At 40.8% G+C, this 26,251-nt stretch overlaps 1 protein-coding gene across 3 annotated transcripts in view; it reads right to left on the reverse strand.

Moving 5' to 3' along the window:
• map3k7cl (map3k7 C-terminal like) overlaps nucleotides 1-26,251 on the reverse strand; it is a 77,743-nt gene that overhangs the window by 39,498 nt on the left and 11,994 nt on the right. For all 3 annotated transcript variants that reach the window (XM_073045700.1, XM_073045699.1, XM_073045698.1), the window contains one exon: nucleotides 25,825-25,939. In XM_073045700.1, coding sequence (XP_072901801.1) covers nucleotides 25,825-25,939 — 115 coding nt within the window. The remainder of the gene's footprint in view (nucleotides 1-25,824; nucleotides 25,940-26,251) is intronic.

A 26,251-nucleotide genomic window follows, 5' to 3' on the forward strand; every position in this document is an offset into this window, starting at 1 on the left:
GAGAGAGAGAGAGAGAGAGAGAGAGAGAGAGAGAGAGAGAGAGAGAGAGAGAGAGAGAGGAATGAATGTTTTTGGCACTGCTGAAAGTGCACCCTGATCTTAGGATGAAGTTTTAGGCACACATTCCAGGAGGAAGGAGAGAAGCTGTCTGCCTACCTTTTAGGTGAGAGAAACTGCTTCACTGTTTGTGCCACAAAGGAGACATTCAACCATATGAAAGAAATTGCTTGAGGATGGAGCAAGTTGTGAAGGGCACGCCGTCACGTGACATGATTGCTCTACGTATTCAAATGGCCCCACAAAATGCACCCTCCTCCATCTTTTACTGAGTTACTCAGAGAAGTTAGAGAGGAGGAAACCATGATTGAGAGGTGGAACTTTTTCAAAAGCTGAGTGGTGTCTTCAGTAACAGCCTCTGCTGCTAAAGTGACCCTGATGCCACAGAGATAGATCTTTTGAGGAAGAGGTGAAAAATCTTCGAGCTGAACTTGCTCAATGGATGTCTACCAATGTGTCAGCTAAACGTGACTGTTGAGAAACCCAACCAACCTGCAGGACTTACGACGCAGAGGACTTCTGCTGAAGAGCCTCTTGACTAGAGAGGTGACCGGTACTTTCTATTACAACTGCGGAGATGATGGACATTTCATGAGAGACTGTGAGAAACAGTAAAATCTTCAAAAAGTAAGTCAGTGGTTAATCAAACAGAGCAGAGAAGAGGGAAAACTACAGTGGGACCCAGCAAAAGAACAGGCTGGGATCTCAGAGAGGAAACATTCTAATCAGTGAATCAAGGGAAATACTAAAATGGAAACCACTATTCCTGAAGGTTTATTGGGACCAAGCTCTGATGTTTCCTTATGGATTGATGGTGTTTTTGCTAGAGCTATACTTGACAGAGGTTCTCAAGTTACTGTGCTTTATAGGTCCTTTTACAACCGGTATTTGACACATTCACCATAGACACCGCTCAGTACCCTTGACATTTGGCAGCTTAGTGCCAATGAGTACCCGTACAATGGTTACCTGTCATTGAAACCGGAGTTTTCTGAAGCAAATGTTGGGGGTAACTGAGACTATTGACGTGCCAGTGTCAGTCTGCCCAGATCTGGATCTGGTTGAAAAATGTGAAGTTTCTATCCTTGTGGGAAGAAAGGCTTGCATTGTGAGAAGACTCAGGGGACCATGCAAGGAGAGAAAAGGGGAGAATTTTTTGAAATCTTGTCCATTCACCCTGTGTTCAGAACTACTTTCGAGAAGGTGCAAGTTCCTCCTAAGCAGGATGATAAGCAGAAATGAGGAACTGTGTGGCACACCCAGTCTAAACCTGCCATGTTACGTCCTGGAAGGGTATATGGAATGATGGGGAAACCCTAAATTTGACAGAATGCCCATCCAGGCGGACGCTCCCTGACAAAAGAATAGAGTAATTTGGAACCCTGCAGAAATAACTTAACCCACAAAAACTACTTTGGAAGCTGGTCTGAGTCAGCAAAACTCCAGCCACACTTTGCTAGCCTTTTAAATTCCTAACGTTTAGAAAACTTTAAATTGTTAAAATTGAAATAATCTACTAAAACACGATTAAATATTTAGAAAATCAAAAAAAATCATGAGTAATTTAAAAATAGATCCATTAACACCTCTCGTCCATCTCTACAGCCCTGCAATCCCAAGCAAAAGAACGTGCTGGTGGATTCTGCTTCAGGCTTAATCCAACAAAAAATTTCACAGCAAATTCCACAAAATAAGTTCTGGGGAATCTCATCAAGAACCTTGCCGACAAGTGTTGGACTTTTGGATTTTCATGTGAGTCCTGGAGCTGACTGGCACTTAATATTGAAAGACACCAGAAGTTAAACTGCAGGCAAAACCCAGCAAAATTAGAGCTACTGTTCTGGACATCCCTGGAAACTAACTGCCCAATTCAGATCCAGACACGTTAATGGGCAGAAAGATTGGAAACTTCCTCTCTCACAAGGATGTCAAAATTTTACGTTGTAAAAATGCAGGCATAATGAGGGAAAGCAGGTTTGAAAAAATCTCCCTGTTTCAGCAATTTTCTTTTCTCCTCCTATCCTCTGCCAAAGTCACCACGGAATTCAGAGAGGGCAAGTGGAGAAAGCCGAATCATGGAAATATTCGTTTTAAGTGGTAGACCAAAATATCCACTGCAATAAAAATTACTTGCTCAAGATTAGCAGCATGAAGTTAGAGAACTGAATTTGAGGAAGTTGCTGGGAAGGAGGAGGGATACCGACTGTACAGTGGAGATTATTACTCAGCAGGGAGCAAGGTGATGGCTTAGCGATGGAGGAGTTTCAGCAAAACCTCATCCAGGCTGTGGAAGATAGGTTCACATGTGCTTTCAATAAGGAATCGCACACTGATTCATTTTGCATGGTGAGCCTCACCATTCCCGCCTGCACCAGGAAAAGGTGAAATAGGACAAAATGGGAAGAAAAATAATGATCTGTGAAATCCCACCCCTCAAAAAAGCACACCTAAAATTATATTGAACCAAATATGAGTTAGAATATCAAACCCTTTCTATTTCTAAAATCAACTTTTACCTTCAATATTCCAAGAGTTCACATAAATTCAAATTTTTCACAACACCCATCAATTTTATCATCATTTATGTTTACCACAAACATGAACACTTTCTATTAATAGGATTCCTCTGACTTGCCCTAAAAATTTGAATATTGCAGTTATTTCAAATTTTATTCAACATGCATCCTTACGCTTCCCTTTTCTGTTGAATACTGTCATATTATCGAAACTTTCTTGGTTATGTAAGAGCTACACCAGAGAAAGGGAAATAAGTAATTTCAGAAAAACACAGACAGTTCTAAAATAAGCCAGTTCTGAGAAAAGGCACTGCAGCTCATATCTCTGGTAAATCAGCCTTTACAACATTCACTAAGATCTCAAACACGAGATGATCTGCAGATGCTGGAAATCTAAGCAACGCACACAAAATATTGGAGGAACTCAACAGGCCAGGCAGCGTCTGTGGAAATGAATAACTAGTCAATGTTTCGGGTCAAGGCCCTTCATCAGGATTAAAATCTCCTGAGTTCTGCACTTTCCAGACTTCTAATATTAGTAGTTCATAATTAGGTATTGATCGCCAAAACATAACTTTTTCTGTGAGGACCACAGTAAAGGAATTTATTTCTGGTAATATACCAACATGATGGGTGGTACCATCATGGCTTATAATGATCATGCCATACACAGATCAATATTCCAAGATTATGAGGCTATTTCACGCCACTTAACAAAAAAAAAATGGGGAGCATGGCCAAGTTTCCACGTATTGAAACTAATTGTAAATTTTGTAAAGAAATTAGTTTACCTTGTTGAATACAAGTATCAATTTTGATGTCACTTATTTGGGTGAGAAGTGTTGTTCACAAGGATAGCAATAGCACCCCCATGTGGCTTGTCATGTAAACTGGACTTAGGCGTCCTTTGAGCAAAATGTCTCATTGTTTCCAAATGAAGAATGTGCAAATATTTTGTGTGATGTCAGGTATCATTATCGCTTCATTTGATAGGACAGTGGGTGGCATTTACAATCAGCCTATTTTAACTTAAACAGTACAAATTATAATGTAGAGTTTACCACATTATAAGGTGTTATATCCCAATCCATCACACAAAATAAATTCAGTCCTGAAGGAGGGTCTCTGTCCGAAACGTCGACAGTTTACTCTTTTCCATAGATGCTGCCTGACCTGCTGAGTTCCTCGAACGTTTTGTGTGTGTTGCTCAAAATAGATACGCATGTCATATCATTCTTGTTACTTAAATAACTTACATCTGCTTAATTAACCAAATTATTTGTGGCAGTATCCTTTTAATTTAATTCATCTATTGAATTTTCTGTAGCTAATCAAACCAAATAAAGTCATCAGTTCAATCATCTAAATTATTCAGTGAATTTGTTCAGTTTTGTAGATTTGTTAGGTGCTAAATTGTTTGCATTTCCTATTCCTTCCTATATGAGCTGAGATTTCCCAGCCAGGTTAAATACAAAGTTCGAAGGAAATTTATTATCAAAGTACCTACTGTATATGTCACCACAGAAAAGGAATCACAGTATATGGTGACATATATGTATTTCAATAATAAATTTACTTTGAACTTTGTATTTATCCTGGTTGAGAAATCTGAGCTCATGTAGAAACATTAAAAGCCTTTTCAAGAGGAATAAGAGAAAAGAAACTGCCAAAAGCTTAAGAAACAGATCCCAAGATAAAGGACTTATTCAATGACTGGCACCGGCCATTGGCACCAGAGAGGCTGGTGAGGACAGAATATTTGGAATACAGGGTGACTTCCTGTAAGACTCTTGGGATCATGGATAAACTGGTCTACAGTTTTGTGGGCTCTGAAGTAGTTGAAGGGGGATCCATAGACTCTACCACAGATGGTACTTTACTTGCTGAGGTAATGCCCAAGAAGTCAAATGACTATGAACGTTAAATAACTGCAGAAGTTCAGAAATCTTTTAAAGTAAAATTAAAAAGGTCAGTGGAGAGAGAACCAGAGTTAAGGACATGAAACTTCAACTCTGTTCCTCTTTCAACGACTGACTTTGAAGTGACTGCTTTTGTGGAGTTTGCAGACTTGAGAAGTGCTTCTGTAGAAGTTTCGGGAGTGGTTGCAATTCATATTGTAGACATAGCGATGGTGTATCAATGATACAGAAATGGACAATGTTAATTTAATATTGAATGTTTATGAAGGCTAATTTGTTATAAATGGGATAAGATGAATGCAATTTGAACCAACGTTATGGATTTTTTCCTCTGAAATTATTTTTCTATGGCATCATTTAGTTAAAAGTAATAAATGCATACTAAGGCACAAACACAAATCCCCATACTTTAGGATAGTAATCAGCAAGCTCATTCATTTGCTCTGAAGAATTAGTTTGCAAAGTATGGTTCTTTGTAACAGCTCTGTTATTACTTAAGTAACCTATTACTTAAGTATGCTGAGTAACCTTTTGCATTTGACTCTAAACTGTCAAAGTCAGTGGAATTTTCAAATGCTGTAGCACAATATCAGAAGCTAGCCCTATCTTCACTCAGTACTCTCATTTCTCATTAAGACATTTCCAGCAGAGGTCACTGGATCCCATTTTAAAGTGAGAATCCTGACTCGTTATTTTCTTTCGCTCTAATCCAGTCTAAAATGCTAAACCAATTAAATACCCTCACTGCTTCAGTAATAGAGACAAGCTAATTCAGCAAGTTATCAAACGTTTTGCCAGTTCATAATGTCCATAGCTCAGTGCCACATCTTACAGTACATCTAAGGTATCAAGGGTGATTTCAATTTTACTGCCTTTAATATACTTTAAGAAGTCTTTAGTAACTTCATTACAATAGCTAAAGATTAGTTTTATTTATCACATGATTGAAACATACAGTGAAATGCATTGTCTTGCATTAATGACCAACACAGTCTGAAATGTACTGGGGGCAGCCTGCAAGTATTGCCATACTTCCAGCGCCAACAAAACACGCCCACAACTTACTAACCTTAACGCATATGTCTTTGGAATGTATGTGGGAGGAAACCAGAGCACCCGAAGGAAACCCACACAGTCACGAGGAGAACATACAACCTTACAGTGGCGGAAATTGAACCCTGACCTTAATGCTGGCTGGCACTGTTAAATGGTGTTACTGTGCATTACTCACTTTTAAATACGCACTATCAAGAAAGATAGATACATTTCCCATATCTAGAAATGAAAATTTATGCTTATAACATAAATCAAAAATACACTTCTTTTGTGTGAGTCATGTCTAAGCAGTTAGTCACACTTCACTCAATAGAAATAGAGTAATGCATAGCTGCTGTTCACTCTGTGAAGGCATACAACTATTTCCAGCAGGGTGGTGCTTGACATTGACCCACAGCAGGACAGTCACTAATACCAGCATCATGTTAAAAAATCAAACACTTTTTTAACATCCAATAAGAAATCACAGAGTTTCAGTTTCAAAAAACAGAGTCTGTTTACTTGTTCAGTATTGCAGGTTTTCTTTACTGGGGGCTGAAAATAGATCAGTATTCTAAAAACAGATCGATGAATCATACTCCAGATGGCCAGTATGGTGCAAATAATAAAGATTTGTAATGACAACAGTACAGTTGCTGGGGTAATGTTAGGGTGACTGATCGTAAAACATGTCGATATCGGTGTAAGACGGAAGATTAGGGGAACATCCCTAAAAGCTGGACTCTGATGGAGCATGCCTTTGCCAGATTAATTATTTGTATTAAAAGCATTTAAACAGAAATTATTTTTCTTGGACAAGTCTAAAAAAGTTGCATTTAAATACTTGTCACTGGCTCAGATCCAGTTGAGAACTGAAAAGATGCCATATCATTAAAATCGCTACTTTTACATATTCCTATGCACTTGAAGATTCAACTCCAGTTTTTGGATAAAAGTAAATTAATTTTACATTGGTTGTGTCAAAACAGATCCCAACACAAACATTCTACTGACGAGAGCAAGGAACCAGTTTTCTTCATTTGGAATGGGAAGGACGGTTCAATCATTTTCAAGAATTTATGGTAGTTTTCAGAAACCAGTTTAAGGAAAAATAACATTCAGTTTTAGAGACCGATAAGTGAATTTTATTTTGGAACCTGTTGTTTGATACCTGATCCAAATAACTGAGCAATTATGTCTTAGTTATTTGATGTGGTCTCAAATATTAAAAACCGAGATCTGTATTTTTTTTACAACTGCTTAGCTACCAGCTGGCAAACTACATGGCAAAGATATAACTCAAAAGTGGTTGAAATAATGAACTATCTTTGGCTCTACTCACTTCCTCCAAAAGAAAGGAGTTGCCATGGAAACCCAAAAAAGGCATTCACTTTACATTTTCATGATAATTGGCAGCTATTATTCACATCCAAAAAGTGTGAGGCAATCACTGTCTGTTGCAAGAGGGAACCTAACCACCAGCTCTAGACTTGAATGGAATTAGTCACTGACCACCCCATCAACTTCCTAGTGTCCATATTGACCAGAAACTGAACTAAACAATCTACAAAAATTACCATATTACAAGAGCTTGTCAGAGGCTTGGTATCTTCCTGCGAGTGACTCAACACCTGATGCCTCAGGGCCTTCCTACCCTTCCATCTGGCACTAATCAGGAGTGGAAGTTCTCTACTTGCCTTGATGAGCACATCACCAATAACTCTCAGGAAGTTCAACACCATCCAAGACAAAGCAGCTTGCAGGATTAGTACGGCACCCACCATCGCAGGCATTTATTCCTTCCACCATTGGCACACAGTGACTACAGTGCCTACCGTCTACAAAATACACTACAATTGCTTGCCTGGGCTACTCATGAGCCTCATCATGAAGCCAGTCAAGAACAAGAAATGCATGGAAGCAGCCGCACCTGTAAGTTCTTTGAGAAATCGCACACCATCCTGACTTGGAGATATAATACTAGCTCTTCGTTGTCTCTGGATCCAATTCTCAGAACTCCTTCCCCAACTGTAGGAGTGTCTCCACCAGATTGAATGCAGTGGTTCAAAAACCTTCTTTGCCTCCACCTTCTCAAGGGCAATTACAGATGAGCAATCATTACTGGCCTTGCCAATTCAGAAATTTAGTATTATTTTAAGAAGAGATACATTACACGATGCACTCATGGCACATTTTATGGTGAAATTCTCTTCTTCACACCTTTTAGTTTGGATTAGATTAGGTTCAACTTTATTGCATTGTGCCGAGGACAGAGACAAAGCCAATGAAATGCAGTTAGCATCTAACCAGAGGTGCAAAAGAATAGTATTATTTACAAAATAACTGCAAATAAAAAGTAAGTGCTACAGCATACAAATATAAAAGTACCGAGACAGTCCAATATGGGTGCAATGCTGCTTAGCGCTGTGATGTGAGGTTCAGCAGGGTCACAGGCTCAGGGAAGAAACTCTTCCTGAGCCTGTTGGTGCTGCTCCGGATGGGAGGAGAGTAAAAAGTCCATGGTTAGGGTGAGATGCATCCTTGATAATGCTTTTCGCCCTGCCCAAGCAGTGTTTATGGTAAATGTTCTCAATGGTGGACAATTGGGTGCTGATAATCCACTGGGCCGTTTTCACCACAGGCTGGAGTGCTTTGCGGTCTGATACTGGACAATTGCCATACCACACTGAGATGCATTTGGTGAGTATGCTCTCAATGGTACAGCGGTAAAAGTCCATCAGTATCCTGGGACAGAGGTGAGCTTTCTTGCTGCTCTGCGGGAAATAAAGGCACATTGATGTCTGGATCGGTTACTATCCCTGCTCTCACCTGAACTTGAAAATATCATCATTCCTGCTCCATTTTCCACTTTCCCCTCATTTTCACATAGTCCATTTTCGGCATCTCCTTCCCCCTCCCTCTCTCTCCCCATTGGACAGCCACTTGACAACATTTCTTCTCATCTAGTTCTTTTGCTGGTGCTCTATTCTGTTATTTTTTCCACTTTGCTCTATTTGTGCTGTTCTGACTAAGCCAGCTTCGCTTCTATAATGGCATCAGAGAAGCTCCCTTCTTTATCAATGGCAATTTACATGCTCCTTTTATGCCCCCTTTGCCCATGACTGCAAATGAAGCTGATTTACTACTTTTTAAATTAGTTTCATTAATCATCAATGGCAATGCAAGAGGAGGGAAGTCAGGTTAATTACTTTACAGAACACCTCCAACTGGGCACAAACATGACCCTGAGCTTCTGGCTCCATTTCATTTCAATCCTCCATCCCAATCTGAAGTTCCTTCTTCAGCTTCTTGCATTGTTGCAACGAGGCCCTAAGAGCAGCGCACTTTCCTTTGACTTAATAACATTTTGGATTCACTTCAGTAATTTCAGATGTTTCTGCTAATCCAATTCACACCTCTTCCAAACCTATCTTCTTTATTTTCCCATTATCATTTACATTTTCCTTGCAAGATAACTTTTTTTTATCATTTGATCTTGTTTTCTCTCTAACATTTTCCAGGTCTGATCAAAGGTCACTGACCCATTCTTCACAAATGCTGTCCGACCTGGTGTGTATTTCCAGTACTTTGTGTTTCTAATCAGAGTTCATTCTCTGTTATAAATTTTCTCTATAATATATTGATATGAAATATAAAAATAAATATGTTTCAATATGTACATTTAATGTCAAAGAAATGTATACAATATACATCCTGAAATTCTTTCTTTACAAACATCCTTGAAAACAGATGAATGAATGACAGCTAAATATTAGAACCCCAAAAACCCCTCCCTAGCTCCCACTCCCTCACACAAGCAGCAGCAAAGTAACAACACCCCCACCCCACCAGCAAAAAAAGCATCAGCACCCCCACCCCCACCAAACACACAAGCGTGCAGAAAAGCATAAGTAAAGACACAGATTTGCAGTACCCCAAAGACTACTCATTCACCCAGCGATTCGACATACCACAGGCTCTCCCTCTCCCTAATAAGGGGAAAAGGGGTGTCCCCGTTTCATAGCGAGAGCGGAGACATAGCAAACACCTCCCTGATTTACGATGTTAAAAGTCTGTTGCATCACTTTTTCCGAGTTCTGTGCCCAGGGAATCAGCCCCAGAAAGGCTCAGCTCTCCGGATACACAGCCCACAACAGCTAACCCGCTGCTCCTGATGTTCCGTGTTCTCCCGCGACACCTCAGTCGGGGCACCGGCCTAGAATCAGCCCATCTCCAGAGCCACAGAAAACAATCAAAGTAATAAAACTTCTTAAAATGACAAGTTTTATGATTTAGATTTCTATTCACATTTTTGGTGAGGAAATGTAGCTTTAACGTATTACTGCAATGTACCACACACATAGTTGTTTAAAATCTATTTCTGCTCTGGTACTTTCACATGTGTTACTTATAGAAAAATAAATTTTCCTTAAAGTAAATGTCATTAACAGAACACCAATCTATTTGATAAATTTGCTTTCGTCAGCGCTAAATAGTGTTATTGTAAATAAGAATAGCAGATGGAACAGCCTGTCCTATGTCATTGATTCTTTATTTTATTTTATATGGGATTTCTGGATAGTTTAACTGCTCATCAATGAGGTAAGGGAGTTATAAATGTTTTATATGTGATATAACAGAGCTCTATAAAAAGCGTCCTTCCTTAAATAATGTTGCTTCAATTAATGTGGGAGGAGAAAAGTAATGTGACAATGCCACCAAATTCGTTGAGTACATGTTACTTAGAATTTACTGCTGGTTGTTTGCTGTCTTGGGATCTGCTAATTAATGGGACAGTGGGGCTGGGCTGGGGAACCTGGAAAAGGTTCAAACTTAAAAAGCAAATGAGAGAATAGTTTAAAATCATGGTGAAACAATACCAATAATATTTAGCAATATTGTGATAAAGGCAGCTTGCTCCTGCCCCACTCTGTCCAGGGAGGTCCATTGTTTCAGCTTTTTCCTGCCCCACTGAACTCATATCTGCATAGCTGGACTCTGCTTTATCTCCCCTAGTTCAGTATCTTCCTACCTACATCCACGACACTTCACAAGCTCTGGATCTTGTTCCCTAACCCCATCATCTTATTTTCACTATGGATGTCCAGTCCTTGTACACCTCCATCCTCCACCAGGAAAGATACTGTGTGCAGTTCTGGACTCCATACTTGAGGAAGGATATATTGGCTTTGGAGGCAGTGCAGAGGAGGTTCACCAGGTTGATTCCAGAGATGAAGGGGTTAACCAATGAGGAGAGATTGAGTCATCTGGGACTCTACTCTCTGGAATTCAGAAGAATGAGAGGGGATCTTATAGAAACATACAAAATTTTGAAAGGGATAGATAAGTAGGAAATTTGTTTCCATTGGTAGGTGAAACTAGAACTAGGAGACCTTGCCTCAAGATTCAGGGGAGAAGATTTAGGATGGAGATGAGGAGAAACTATTTTTCCCAGAGAGTGGTGAATCTCTGGAATTCTCTACCCAGGGAAGTTGCTGAACAGTTAACTGCCGGCTAACTATTACTTGGATTGCACTACCTGTATGTATAATCTATATTTTCATTTATAGTTATCATTATTATTGTTATGAGCAGAGAGACAACATCTGCCGGAAGTAAATTCCTTGTATGTGCATAGGTACTTGGCGATTAAAGTCTGATTCTGATTCTGATATATTTAAGATACAGTTAGATAGATTTTTAGATAGTAGAAGAATTAAGGGTTACGGGGAAAAGGCAGGTAGATGGAGCTGAGTTTATGGACAGATCAGCCTTGAACTTATTGATTGGCGGGTCAGGCTCGATGGGCCGGATGGCCTACTCTTGCTCCAATTTCTTATGTTCTTATGTAAAGCTCTCAGTTTCTCTCTGGACACCAGAGCCAACCAGGTCCCCTCCACCACCACTCTCCTGACTGGCAGAACTTGTCCTCATTCTTAATAAATTCTCCTTTAGCTCCTCCCACTTCCTTCAGACAAAAGGTGTAGCCATGGGCACTTGCATGGGTTCCAGCTCTGCCTGCCTGTTTGTTGGCTATGAGGAACAGTCTATGTTCCAAGCCTACACTGGTGGTTGTCCCCCACTTGTCCTACACTACATCAACGACTGCATTGGTGTTGCTTCCTTCACCCATGCAGAACTTGTCATCTTCATCCACTTTGCTTCCAACTTCCACCCTGTTCTCAAATTTACCTGGTCCATTTCCAACACCTCCCTCCCTTTTCTTGATCTCTCAGTCTCCATCTCTAAAGCAATCTTATCTACTGATGTCTATTATAAACCCACTGACTCTCACAGCTATCTGGACTATACCTCCTCCCACCCTGTGACTTGTAAAAATGCCATCCCCTTCCATCTCCATCTCCACTGTATCTGCTCTCAGGATGAGGCTTTTCATTCCAGAACAAAGGAGATGTCCTTCTTCTTCAAAGAAAGGAGCTTCCCTTCCTCCACCATCAATACTGTCCTCAACTGCATCTCTTCCATTTCATGCAGGTCTGCTCTCACCCCATGCTCCTGCCACCCTACCAGGGATAGGGTTCCTCTTGTCCTCATCTACCACTCCACAAGTCTCAACATTCAGCACATAATTCTCCACAACTTCTGCTATCTCCAATTGGATCCCACCACCAACCACATCCTTCTCTCTCCCCTACTTTCTGCTTCCCACAGGGATTGCTCCCTATGTGACTCCCTTGTCTACTCGTCCCTCCCCACTGATCTCCCTCCTGGCACTTCTCCTTGCAAGCAGAACAAGTGCTACACCTGCCCCTACACCTCCTCCCTCACTACAATTCAGGGACCCAGACAGTCCTTCCAGGTGCGGCTACACTTCACCTGTGAGCCCGTTGGGGTCATCTACTGTGTCCAGTGCTTCCGCCGTGGCCTCCCGTATATCGAAGAGACCTGATACTGATCAGAAAACCACTTCACCAAGCACCTAAGCTGCGTCCCCCAGAAAAAGCAGGATCTCCCTGTGGCCACCCATTTTAATTCCACTTCCTATTCCCAAGTTAAGATGGCGCTAAATGGCAATTCCTTTGCTTGTACCTTCGGAAACAGCTTTATTTCTACCTTTGATATTTCTTTTTTCCCTTTTCAGAGTGTGGGGGGTTCTTTTGAAGACCCTGACATGGAGTTACATTCTGACATCAGTTCCTTGTGGGAATGGGTTCCGCTCTCAGGGCGTCACAACTGGCCGCTTTTTGATATCCCAAGGATGTGGCCTGGAAGACTAGCACGCCTTCAGAATTCCCAGGATTTTGTGGTTCTGAAGACGGGCTGATCCTAGGCTGGTGCCCCTGACTGAAGCGTCGCGAGAGAACATGGAACATCGGGAGTGGCCGGTTAGGGGCTATGGTGTGCCCCTTTCCAGGGCCGACTCTCTGGGCACAGAGCTCAGAAAAAGCGACACAACAGACTTTTAACATCATAAATCAGCGAGTTGTTTGTTATGTCTCCCCTCTCGCTGTGAAACTGAGACACCTCTTTTTCCCTTATTAGGGGGAGAGAGAGCCTGTGGTATGTCGAATACTGGGTGAACGAGTAGTCTTTGGGGCACTGCAAGTCTGTGTCTTTATGCCGCACACTTGAGTGCTCGGTGGGGGGCGCTGATGTTTTATTTGCTGGTGGGGGTGGGAGGATGTTGTTGCCTTGCTGCTGTTTGTGCGTGGGAGGGGGAGCAGGGTGGGGCTTTGCAGTTCTAATGTTTTAACTGTCGTTCATTCTTTGCGGCACTCCTCTGTTTTCATGTTGTCTGCGGAGAGAAAGAATTTGGATGTACATTGTATACATTCCTCTCACAGTAAGCGAACCTATTGAAACCATTCCGATATATACATCTATGGCCTCCTCCACTGTTGTGATCAGGCCATGCTCAGGTTGGAGGAACAACGTGAACATCGATTTCTCGAACTTCTGGTTCTGCCCCCCACCCCCACCCTCCTTCACCATTTCCCATTCCCTTTTCCCTCTCTCGCCTTAGCTCCTTGCCTGCCTATCGCCTCCCTCTGGTGCTCTTCCCCTCTTTTCTTTCCTCCATGGCCTTCTGTCCTCTCCTGTTATATTCCCCTTCTCCAGTCCTGTATCTCTTCCATCAATCAACTTCCCAGCTCTTTCACCTGTCACCTTGTGTTTCTCCCGCTCCCCCCCCCACCCCACCTTTTCAATCTACTCATCTTTTTCTCCTCAAGTCCTGCTGAAGGGTCTCAGCCCAAAACGTCGACTGTACATCAACATAGATACTGCTGGGCCTGCTGAGTTCCTCTGGCATTTTATGGCGTTGCTTGGATTTCCAGCATCTGTAGATCTTCTCTTGTTTGTGATTGTGATAAAGATGCCTGTGCTCTTTGCTTAGCTTTTAAAAATTGCAAAACTTTTCTGAAATCCTGGGCAATTTTGAATCACGATGTCTATTACACACACAATGCAAAGTATTTCAAATATTTAGGTTGCTTTTAAGTCACAAAACATGACATTTGATTAAAATAGTAATTTGATGATGGAAATTTCATTGATAAACGTTAAAATAAACACTTTATAAACAAGGTTAGGGTATAATTTCTCTTTTATCTGACATTTGAATTTATAGGCCTGCTTGCTTAAGCTAATCAAACCAAGATTGCTTCTGGCATCAATTCTCTCAAGGCATCTATCTGAGTTCCCACAGCATTTCATTATTCTTGGGTTCCCAGGATATTATATCTTTTCTGCCTCATATTCTGATCCAACCCGTAATCACTGAATTCCCATACATTATTGTGAAGTAAAATTTAGACAAAGAAGTAGGTTTATAAAAAAAGCTGGAGCAAACAGCTTTATCTTGACATAAAGCTTGGACATAAAGGCAGCAGCAGAGACTGACTTGAGCAGAGCTAGAAGATATACTAATGTTGCACCTTTATTCAAAAAAGGAAAGCATTAAGCATATTTACCACAGGCTAGCTAACTTGATAACAGAACTGAGCAGAGTTCACAAGGTTATGGCATGCATTGAGAAATGGTGTTTAAACAATGGAGGAAGTACTGAAGTATATTGATAAAGTAAATACATTAAATTAAACATGTGTAGATCTTCAAAAGCTGCTTGGTAGATTATGAAAACTGGGGGTTGTTTAAACAATCCTGATACATTATATTAAAGGCAACGCGACAGTATCCACAAATTGAATAAAAATTGAAACAGGCCAGTTTCAACTTGTGCATGTTTTAAATGCAAACATACACATTAATCTGATCATATCCTTAATTCTCCATTCTCACCGTTCATCCTCTTGCTTATCAAACAGTTGTCCATCTCTGCTTTAAAGATATACAATTACTCTGCTTCTAGTGTCCATTCAGATGATGATTTCCAAAGACACCCTTTCTTAAGAGCATGTTTTCCTGATTCTAAATTCTTCTTCCTATCACCATATACTCAGGCCTCAGAGGAGGTCCCAGAATTACGAGTTTTATTTTTGACTGCCCAGTATCAAGCTGTCATACACAAATAATATAAAAACAAAGTGGAAGAAGGAGAGTAGAACGAATTATTTCTTCTGTACTTTATTCTTGGAGTTCTGTGAATGCAAAATCTAAGTTCCGAAAAGAATGTCTATTTCTTCATCTGCAGCTCTTTGCTGGTTCCATCTATCACCTCTCAGCTTTCTGTCACTATTTGAACTGTCCCATCACCCCTCCACGTATGAATCCACCTGTCACTTGCTGGATTTTGCTCCACCCAGCCCACTCACCTATTTTATACTGGCTATCTCACCCCTGTCTTTCTGTTGCCTTGAAGGTTCTTGACTCAAAATGGTGACTCTCATGTTCCCTTCATAGATGCTGCCTGACCCACGGAGCTCCTCTGACACCTTGTTTATTGTTTCAGCATCCGCATTCTCGTGCCTCCCTTCTGCCTTCCGCACCTCATCCCACCTCCCACAGATAACTCTGTGATCCATAGTCTACCAAATTTCTTTCTGGCATGTTTCTGCAGATGTGATACCTCTTTAGCAACAAGGTATTTGTGCTTGATAGAATATTGATTCAGAGGATTGGTGCACATAAAATTGGATCAGTTTCCCTCCATAGCACTACTTCAATCAGCCTTCTCGAGAGTGGAAAAAATTAACAGCTAACTTCTGAAAATAGATTCTAATAAGTCATAGCTTTCAGATGTGGGCCAAATGCTTTCACTGATAATGAGATACTGCATGGAATACTCAATTAAATGACAATGCTGTGCTTGTGTGATGGTGGAACAGGAGCTACAGTGCTGCACAGCAATGCATGAAGTCAGAAAGCAACTTTTTAACCCTATAATCTGGCCAGGGTCCTTCCGTTTCTACAGTATGTTTTCAGTAGTTCTGATTCGCAATTACATTCCACGGAACCATGGAGATTTGCAGCACAAACAGAAGGTAATTAGCTCTTCCTGATATTACTGGCTCTTTGCTAAAGTAACCAAAATTAATTTCACTGCCCTGCTCTCATTATCTTCAAATAATCATTCAGTTTTCCCTTTTATGATACAACAAACACAAGAGCAGTTAGCTCTTTTGTCTACTTGGTTTCTTCTCAACTAAAATGTAATGCATTTTTTGGGTATTATTCAAAGGCATTTTTCAACCTGGGAATATTAAAGAGAGACCAAGCCTGCCTTTGCAGATAGATTTAAAAGACCATAAGTTATTATGTTATTTTCAAAAGAATTGGAGATGATTTCTGTCCGACATTTACTCAAAAATAATCTGACCCTTATCGCTTTTCTTTTCAACTTGGCCATGACATTTCCAACACCCTCATCGCACCTGCAGTTCAAAGGAGTGTCATCGGCTGTAAGTCACTTCCAGATGCCTGGAAGTCATGACAAAGAATGAATAAATACAATGTTTTGTTTGATGTGAGACAGTGGATCTCAAAGAGGTACTGTCTTCAAAAATGTGCCTGCAGCCGCAAATTCTTCTTAATTCCTGCAATTTTCCCAAAACAATTAACACATTCAATTCTGCAGAAATATCTTTATCCACTCTAATAATATGGTACTCCTGTAACAAGATTAAAAGCATTGATGCTTTCAAGATGGAACTAAATATATATACATATATATAAAATGAAGAATGGGATAGAAGGATAGAAGGATATTCTGATGATGGCTGGGGGAAGAAGAGATTTCGGCTTATAGAGACAAAAAGAAACAGGCCTACTGAGTCCAGGTCAGCTATGAAGAATCCATCTTGTAGGAATATAGAATTCTATACAAATTATATTTTATTCACCATTTTCTCCTTCCAGATTGTTTACTTGCCTATGTACTAGGGGTAATTTACAATGTCCATTGTACCTACCCATGTGCACGTCTTTGTGCTGTGTGAGGAAACCAGGTCACCAGGTATTCATTGTGAGAACAAGTTTATAGTGATGCCGTTACAAATCAGGATTGAATCTGGGTCACTGGAAATGTGAGCCAGCAGCTTCACTCGCATCACCACTGTACCACCCTCACCAACGGAGGTTTATTATTGTCACATGTACCGAGATACAGTGAACATCAAGACCATACAGATCAATACATTACAACTGAGTACTGAGATAGGACAAGGTAAAGCAATAACAGAGTGCAGAATAGTGTTACAGTTACAGACAAATGTCGTGCCGGGAGACAGTAAGGTACAAGATCAAAACAAGGTGGATTATGAGGTCAAGAGTCAATCTTATCATGCCAGGGAGCCTTATAACAGCAGGATAGAAGGTGTCCTTGAGCCTAGTGGTAAGTGCTTTCAATCTTTTGTATCTCCTGCCTAATGGGAGGAAAGAATGTCTGGGATATTTGATTATGCTGTGTGTTTTACAGAGGCAGTGAGTTATGTAGAGTCCATGAAGGGAGGCTGGTTTCCATGATGTACTGGCTGTGTCCACAACTCTCTACTGTATTGGCCTGTGATGTATCCAGATTGGAAGCTTTCTGTGGTGCATTGTTAAAAACTAGTGAGGGTCAAAGCAGATATACCAAATTTCTTTTAACATCTTAAGTAGAGGAGGTGGTGAGCTTCCGTGATTGAACAGTGATGTTCACTCCTAGGAACTTCCAACTTTCTTGACCTCAGTACCACTGATGTCGACAGAAGTATGTATACCAACCTCTTTCAGAAGCCAATGACAGGCTTTTCCGTCTCGCTGACATCAAGGGAAATATCATTGCCGTAACGCCACGTCACCAGACTCTCTACCTCCTTCCTATGTTCTGACTCAGCATTTTTTGAGATACATCCCACTATGGTGGCATCATCTGAAGACTTGTAGATGGAGTTAAAGCTGAACCTGCCCACACAGTTGTGAGTGCACAGGGAGTAGAGAAAGGGGCTGAGTACACAGCCTAGTGGGTGCCAGTGTGGAGAATAATCATGGTGGAGATGTTGCTGCCTATCCTTCCTCATTGCAGTCTGTTGGTCAGGAAGTCAAGGATCCAGGTGCAAAGGGAGAAGCTGAGTCCTGGATTTCAGAGTTTGGAAATGAGTTTCTTTGGAATTATAGTAATGAAGGTGAAGCTGTAGTCAATAAATATAATCTAACATGGGTGTTTTTACTGTCTAGAAGCTTCAGAGATGAGTGTAGGGCCAGGGAGATGGCATCTGTTCTCATAGACCTGCTTTGGTAGTAGGTGAACTGCAGTGGATTGAGGTTGCCTGGGAGGCTTTAGTTAATGCATATCACAACCAGCCTCTCAAAAAAACACTTCATGTCAGAACCAGTGGGTGGTAATCATTAGGGCACATTAGCCTATTTTTCTTGGGTACAAGGATGATAGTGGTTTTCCTAAAGCAGTTGGAAACCTCAGATTGAAGCACTAATCATAAATGCTGCCATTAACCATTTGAGCCAAAAGGTCTATTGCTGTGCAAAAGTCTCAATATAATTTTGCTAATTCTTTTTCAGCAAAATTATTCACTATTACCTCCAAATCTGTATCTATCTACTTCCCCATGTTTTCCCCAGTGGCTTAAAGAAAGCAAAATAAAAATGTATCATACTTGTAATCTTAAATCACAACTGCTGAGACAATATTGATGGAAAATAAAAACCTTTTTGATTCTTGTATGGCTTAAGTATCTCTATGAAATGGAACGTTATTTATCTACAACTGAAACACTAAACGGGAGACATTTTATTTCAAATGGGGAACATATTAGTTAAATAAATATTCTGAAGAGTTTCTGAACTGAAACATTAAATCTTTCTATAGATGCTGCGAGACATGCTGAAGAATTCTCACATTTTCATATTTAATTCCAGATTTCCAGTATTGGCAGTTTTATTTTATTTTCAGTTAAATAAATGAACGCCAAATTTCTTAAAATGTGACTGACAGATTTCTCTATCAGTTAGTTAACCAGTGATAGGTATCAGATCGGTCAAGATGGACAGCACAAGTTGTCAAAATGGCTGCCTGCTTTTCTTTGGCTATGTTGGTGACACTTACACCTCCTAGTCAGATGGTTCTGGGTTTAAATTCCACCCAAGAGACCAAAGCACAAATATCTGTGTTTGCACTCCTGTATAGATGTGAAGGAGTTTTGCACTGTCATAAGTGCTGTTGGCTGTTCAAAAAATTTAAAGAAGGTCCTTTCTGTTCTGAAGAGTTAATAAAAAAAATTGTTGGCACGATTGAAGAGGAGCAGGTAATTGATCTTAGTATTCTGGACAATATTGATCTAACTCAATGTTACTTAAGTAAAATAGATTAACTGGTCATTATCACATTACCGAATTTGGGGGGAGGGGAACTCGCTGTGCTCAAATTGGCTGTGTGGTTCCCAGATTACAGGGGTGCTGTTTAAAACTACTTTTATTAGTCTATCTAATGTTCCAATTGATGCTCTATTGATTTATAGGAGATATAAAATTTTAAAATTACGAACATTAGATTTTTGTAAGTTAATGATTTTAGTAAGGATTACATGTCATCAGCTGTATAAAGTGTGCAAACCAGATTGGACCAGGTAGTGTAATTAGGGTTTTAAGGCTTAAAGTTGATTTTGAAGTCAAGATGATGGGAGGATCAATAAACTTCATTCTAAAATTATGGGTTTTTTTAAAAGTTTCAAAGTACATTTATTGTCAAAGGATGTTTAAGTTATATAATGTTGAGATTTGTTTGCTTAATGGCAGTCACAAAGCAAGAAACCCGAAAGTACCCTATTTAAAAAGTAAAATAAAGACCAACACCCGATAGGCAGAGAAAGGAGAAAAAAAAATCATACAAACAATAAAGCCAGCAACAACATTCTGAAAAAAAATGAGTCCTTAGATTCGAATGCTGGAGCAGCCCAGAGTAGGCCCAAAGCCTCGGCTGGATATGGACTTGAGCACTATTTATTGTATATAAAGTGCAATGAGCAATTGAAGAGATTGCTGTTGGTGATCGCCAATGCAATTACTCACCAGAAGTCTGTGTACTGAGGTTTAATTTAGCTTTCTGCTAGAACTATGCAGCTCTAGACTACATTAGAACTTCAGTTCAAACATGGATATCAGAGCTACATTTGGAACATGGATGATGAGTAACTCACCTTGACATTAAACCAGTACTAAATCAAATATGACTTCGAAGAGCTGAAATAAAATTGAAGGAAATGGAATTCACAAGGAAGGCTCTCTGTAGTTCAGAGCTTGTGCAAAAGATGGTTGTGGCATGAGTCACTTCAGGCCACTCAGCTGAGTCCCAGGATATTACTGCAGGGATCCCCAAGAGCAATCTAAGGCAAAATTGCTTTTACTTGGTTCAAAATACCTCCATCCATGCTAAATTCTTAAGTGGGTCTGTTCATAAACTGAGTTCAATTCCATTTACAGTTCACCTGTTAAAGAAAGCCGTCTGTATATGGGTGCATTAAGTCCTGGAAATCATTCATAGTTTTTACGTCATGCAAGTACCAAACAATGAGCGTCTCTAATAGAAGATTTAATCACTTCTCCTTGGCATTCATTACTGCTACCAGATCAGAAGCCAGGTATCTTGTAGCATAATACAAGACAGGCGTGATGGAATGTTTTGCGGTTGGTTGAATGAGTGCAGTTCCAATGCTCAAGAAACTCAATACTGTGTGGGACAAAGGAGCTGGTTTGATTGGCATCATATCCAGCACCCTGAGCCATTTCCTCTGCTATCAGTGAGCTGTGGCTGCAATATGTGCCCGTTACAAGATCTACCACTAAACCTGTCACGGCTTCTTTGTAGCATTTTCCAAACAAGCATTCTCCTGCAGCTTAGAAGTAAAAGGGAAGAAGGCACATGGGAACAATACCACCTCCAGAACACACTGAGTTGAAAATACATTGCCTGTGTCACTTCCTAACAGCAGAGTGTGTGTGAACATCTCCATATAAACTATAAAGGTGAAGGCACAACATATCCCTTCCTATTTAAGGGGCAATCAGCAATGGGCTTGCTAATGACATCCATGTCTTATGTATGAATTAAAAAGGCAAGATACACTGATTGATAAAAGCAGAGTGACTTTATAATGAATGAGATACAGACCTTGGCAATCAGTGAAAGAATTCAGTGAAACAAACCTTGGCACTGAATGTGAAGTCTGTGATACTGATACTAGGTGATGGGGAATCTGGAATGAAGCAAAAATTATCCTGGCATTAAGTGAGGGAGGGAAGTGTGTGTGTGTGTGTGTGTGTGTGTGTGTGTGTGTGTGTGTGTGTGTGTGTGTGTGTGTGTGTGTGTGTGTGTGTGTGTGTGTGTGTGTGTGTGTGTGTGTGTGTGTGTGTGTGAGAGAGAGAGAGAGAGAGAGGGGGAGAGAGATGAAGGGAGGTGTGTGTGTGAGAGTGAGTGTGTGTGAGTGAGTGAGTGTGTGTGAGTGAGTGTGTGTGAGTGAGTGCGTGTGAGTGAGTGAGTGTGTGTGAGTGAGTGTGTGTGAGAGAGAGAGAGAGAGAGAGAGAGAGAGAGAGAGAGAGATGCACATGGATTATATACTGCAGGAGAAAGGCTCCTGTCATGGAAATAGCATGGCTTATAGAGTGTGGCTGTGACATTTAGTGAGATACACTCTGACCCTGTGTCATTCACAACCTGGCACTGGTTAAGAGAAAAACCTGATACCGTGCAAGAGACAGAGGGATTATGGAAATATTGCTGAGACAGACCATGGCAAAGAGTGAAGGGCATTGATTCTGACTTAGCAAAACCTTAGCAATGGTGCTGAGTGAGATAGGCCCTATTATAAAGCAAAAGCAGCAATGATGCTTGCTGAAAGAGGTTGGACCCAAAACATGAGAGAGCCTGCACTGATTAGGAAACAATCTGGTGCAGAGTCAGGAACCTTGGTTCTGGCATTCAGTGAGAGAAGCCCTGGAAATGACACCAAGGGAGAGACACCCTGGCATTAGATTAAAGAGAAACTGATATAGTGACCCTCAACTTTGCAATAGAAATTCTGGCATTGAGACAGCCTGGCACTGAATCAGATAGATCCTGGCACTAAACGCTAGCAGTAAAACACTGGCACTGTGTCTCTCTGAGAAAGGTATCAGTAGATATGGCTGCATCTGCTGGCTGATCTGTCCAGTGTTTGTCAAATATTATATAACTTGAATGCATCCAACTTCAACTTAGATGAGCCTGTATGCATGTTGGAGTTCAGGCCATTGAATCCTATGGTATCCTGATAATGAGTGAGTATCCCCAACACTGAGTGAGAGATGGTTATATTAAAGCAGTTGCAAGGATACTGCCGTGGGTAGGGCATTTTAGATGCATTATATTAACTCTCTATTTCTCCCCTGAGCTTTGCTAGCTTTGTATGCACTTTGAGGCCCCATACTCACTATTTTTCCATTCATAGATCCGTGCTTTGTGTGTAGGACAGGGCGTTCAACCTTCTTGTGAAGCATGAACTATTTTAGCTTCCTCTATCACAGACACCCAGCAATGATTTCTGAGCTCACATTTCTTGATTTGGTTGCAGCTCAACAGAACTTCTGGTCTGGTATTCAGTTCACAAAACATTCCTTGCAGCAATTCCTTTTGATTGTCACTGACATTTAGAATTTCATTTGCGTGCAAGTTCTCACCTCTGAGCACAGCCAAACATGCGATGTAACTACTCTGGTAAATTGATGAGGAAAATTGGTCATAAATACAATATATGGATTTCAGCTCAACTCCAACCTACTTGTTGTATGTTCATCTGGTGCAAGCTATGGGACAGCATAAGCAGCTGGTCTCTATCCCTGAATGTAATGAGATTCCTCCACTGAGCGAATCAAGCATTGAGATGGATTCACCTGACACTGTCTTGCATTAGATAGATCATCTCACCAAAGGACCATGCCACTAAATGAAACTGACACCTCGTGCGATTAGTCAGACTGGTTGTGCTGGTGAATGGAGGAGGTCTAAGCAATGGTGCTGACTGAAAACCTGTGTTACAGTGTCCCCCAATATGAAGGCCCTGGCTACTAACACTGTTTATGAGTGACCGGCTTTAGCAGTAGGGAGAAAGGAGTTAGAAATACCCGGCAATGAGTGAGACAGAAGTTTGCATTACCTGGAAAAAGCCTTTGATTTATACTGAATGATAATGGCCTTAATACTGAATAAAGCACACCGTGGAACTGTGTCGCAGCCCTGCACCTTACCACACTCTTGAAAGCTGAGACTGAAAGACATCTTATTACAGAAACACAACTTCATACAAAAAAAACGAGCCAGGCCTGGCATTGACATTGACACATAACCTTGCACTGACCACGTGGGGCCCCTGATTGGCATATGAGTGGCCTCGCAGGGTGAGGGGCTGATCTTTGTCTATGGAATTGAATAGGCATATTGGAGGGAGATTGAAAATCTGTCTGCATGGTGCCACAACAACAATCTCTTATTCAATAAAAACACAAAATGCTGGCAGAACTCAGCAGGCCAGACAGCATCTATGGGAGGAGGTAATAACGACGTTTCAGGCCGAAACCCTTCATCAGGAGTGAAGTAACATGGGATGGTCGGGGGGGGGGGGGGATAAGAAGTGGGGGGGAGGGATAAAGTAGAGAGCTGGGAAGTGATAGGCTGGAGGGAAATGGGCTAGGGGGAAGGTGGAGAATTATGGGAAAAAAAGAGAAAGAAAGGTAGGGCTGGGGGGAGATTATAGTGAGGGGGAAAAAAGAGAGAGAAAGAGAACCAGACTAAAATTATAGATAGGGATGGGGTAAAGGTGGGGGGGCAGGGATATCAACGGAGGTCTGTAAGTTGAATGTTCATGCCGGCAGGAAGGAGGCTATCTAAGCGGGAGATAAGGTATTGTTCCATCAACCTGCGCGCGGCCTCATCTTGACGGTAGAGAAGGCCATGGACAGACATGTCGGAGTGGGAGTGGTCTGTGGAATTGAAGTGTGTGGCCACAGGGAGATCACTCCACTGCTGGAGGACTGAGCGCCGGTGTTCGGCGAAACGGTCTTCCAGTCTGCGGCGGGTCTCCCCAATGTATAAATGGCCACATTGGGAGCACCGGATACAGTATATCACCCCAGTTGACTCGCAGGTGAAGTGGTGCCTCACCTGAAAGGACTGTCTGGGGCCTAGGATGTTGGTGAGGGAAGAAGTGTGGGGGCAAGTTGTAGCACTTCTTCCGTTTGCAGGGATAAGTGCCTGGAGGGAGGTCAGTGGGGAGGGATGGGGGGATTGAATGGACAAGGGAGTCGCGTAGGGAGCGATCCCTGCGGAAAGCCGAAAGTGGAGGGGTTGCGTAGGGAGTGATCCCTGCGGAAAGCCGAGAGTGGGGGGGGGGGGGTCTTATTGAATCTCTTATTCAACATCAGCAAAACCAAAGAACTGCTTATTGACTTCAGGAGGAAGAAATTGAGGGGCCATGAGCAGTGAGCATCAGGGGATGAGAGATGGAGAGGGTCAGTAACTTTAAATTCCTCGGTGTTATCATCTCTCCTAGGACTGGCACATAAATGCTATTTAAAAGAAAGCAGGGCAGCATCTCTACTTTCTTAGAAGTTTACACAGGTTTGACATGACATCTAAAACTCTGACAAACTTCTATAGATACACAGCGTGAAATATCCTAACTGGTTGCATCATGGTCTGGTATGGAAACACCAATGCCCAAGAACAGAAAACCCAACAAGGAAATGGTGGATAGAGCCCAGGTCATCACATCTCCCCACCATTGAACACATCTACAAAAAATGCTGCCACAAGCAGCATCCATCAACTCAGATCCCCACCATCCAGGCCATGCTCTCACCTTGTTGCTACCATCAGGAAGGAGGTACATGAACCTTAGGTCCCATACCGCCAGGTTCAGGAATTGTCATTCCTGAACCAGCATGGACACCTTCACTCACCAGATAACAGAAATGATCATGGAATATAACCTTTGGATTCACTTTCAAGGACTCTACAACTCATGATCTCGGTATTATTTATTTATTTATTTATTATTGCATGTTTCTTTTTGTACCTGGTCAATTTGTCAGTCTTGGGGTGCAGCTTTTCACTGATTCTATTGTACTTCTTTGTTTTTCTGTGTATGCTTGCTCTTTGAACTTTAGATGTAAAAGGTCCACTGATTTCATGTCAAATGGTTGTTGTAAGTTCACCCATTTTAAGAAGGAATGAAGTGTCTGGTCATTAAGGTACCAGGCTAAGAACCATTGTTTCAAATGAAGGTCCAAAGAATTTTAAGCAAAACCGCTCTGTAACACTCAGAAAGGAAGTTTATGCAATGTGCATAATGGATAACATTACTGTAATGTAGTTTTCTTTACTAGTTTCCATTTCTTGTTTGGTATGCCATGAATTATTTGGATTAAGAAATTCATCCACATCTACTATCACATCAGATAACAGAAACTGCCATACATAATTCTGTATTGCTTAAATGGCCATCCTGAATTTAGCACACAGAGAATGGAAAAAAAACAGTCATCAAAAATAAATTGAAATGATGATTCAACCAATGTCAATTTTCATTTACAATTAATCATAATTAACCCTTGCACATTTAAAGACTAAATTATCACTTCTATGTCACAAGAAAATATGATAAATATAAAATATTTTAATAATCAGCTACAGCAGTGGTTGTATTCTAGCATATCAACATTATTATTATTTTATTATTCTCTTTTCCCATTGGATAAAACATCCATCATTTTCAAGCTTCTTATTTCATTAAGTTAAATACTTTGTAAGTTTTCTCTTTATAATATAATTATTCAGATTTGAAGTGTTGACTGAAGGATTACATTTAAGAGTATTCACCTTGACATTAAGAAATTTAAAAGTATTATCATACCTGTAAGGTCATCTAGGCTCAGGGAAATATGGACAGGTTTATCTGAAGGTAGCCTCCTTGTGGTAATCATATGGCCAATAGTACTAGAGGTCTGACTGTAGTTTTTGCTCTTATGCTGTGCAATTCAAAAAATAGTGCAATTCAGTACAATTTTCTTGTATTTACTTAGAAAGTCTTTAAAGCACTGAATGAGTAAACTACCATCACTCTCCTTAAAGTATGTTTGCTAAACAGAAACTATTCCCTTCAAATCGCAAATGTAAAAGTGAAAGTAAAGTTAATAATAATCTTTAATGATAAAATAGGCACAGAAAACATCAGCGTTCATTGAGTGTCTCATATCTTACTTCTCAGTAATAACTTCAAACATTTACAGCCGTGCTTGCCAGTCATCATAAAGCAAGCATAACTGACCATACAAACTGCA

Source organism: Hemitrygon akajei, chromosome 5 (genome assembly GCF_048418815.1).
Source record: "Hemitrygon akajei chromosome 5, sHemAka1.3, whole genome shotgun sequence".
In the NCBI taxonomy this organism is placed as follows: domain Eukaryota; kingdom Metazoa; phylum Chordata; class Chondrichthyes; order Myliobatiformes; family Dasyatidae; genus Hemitrygon; species Hemitrygon akajei.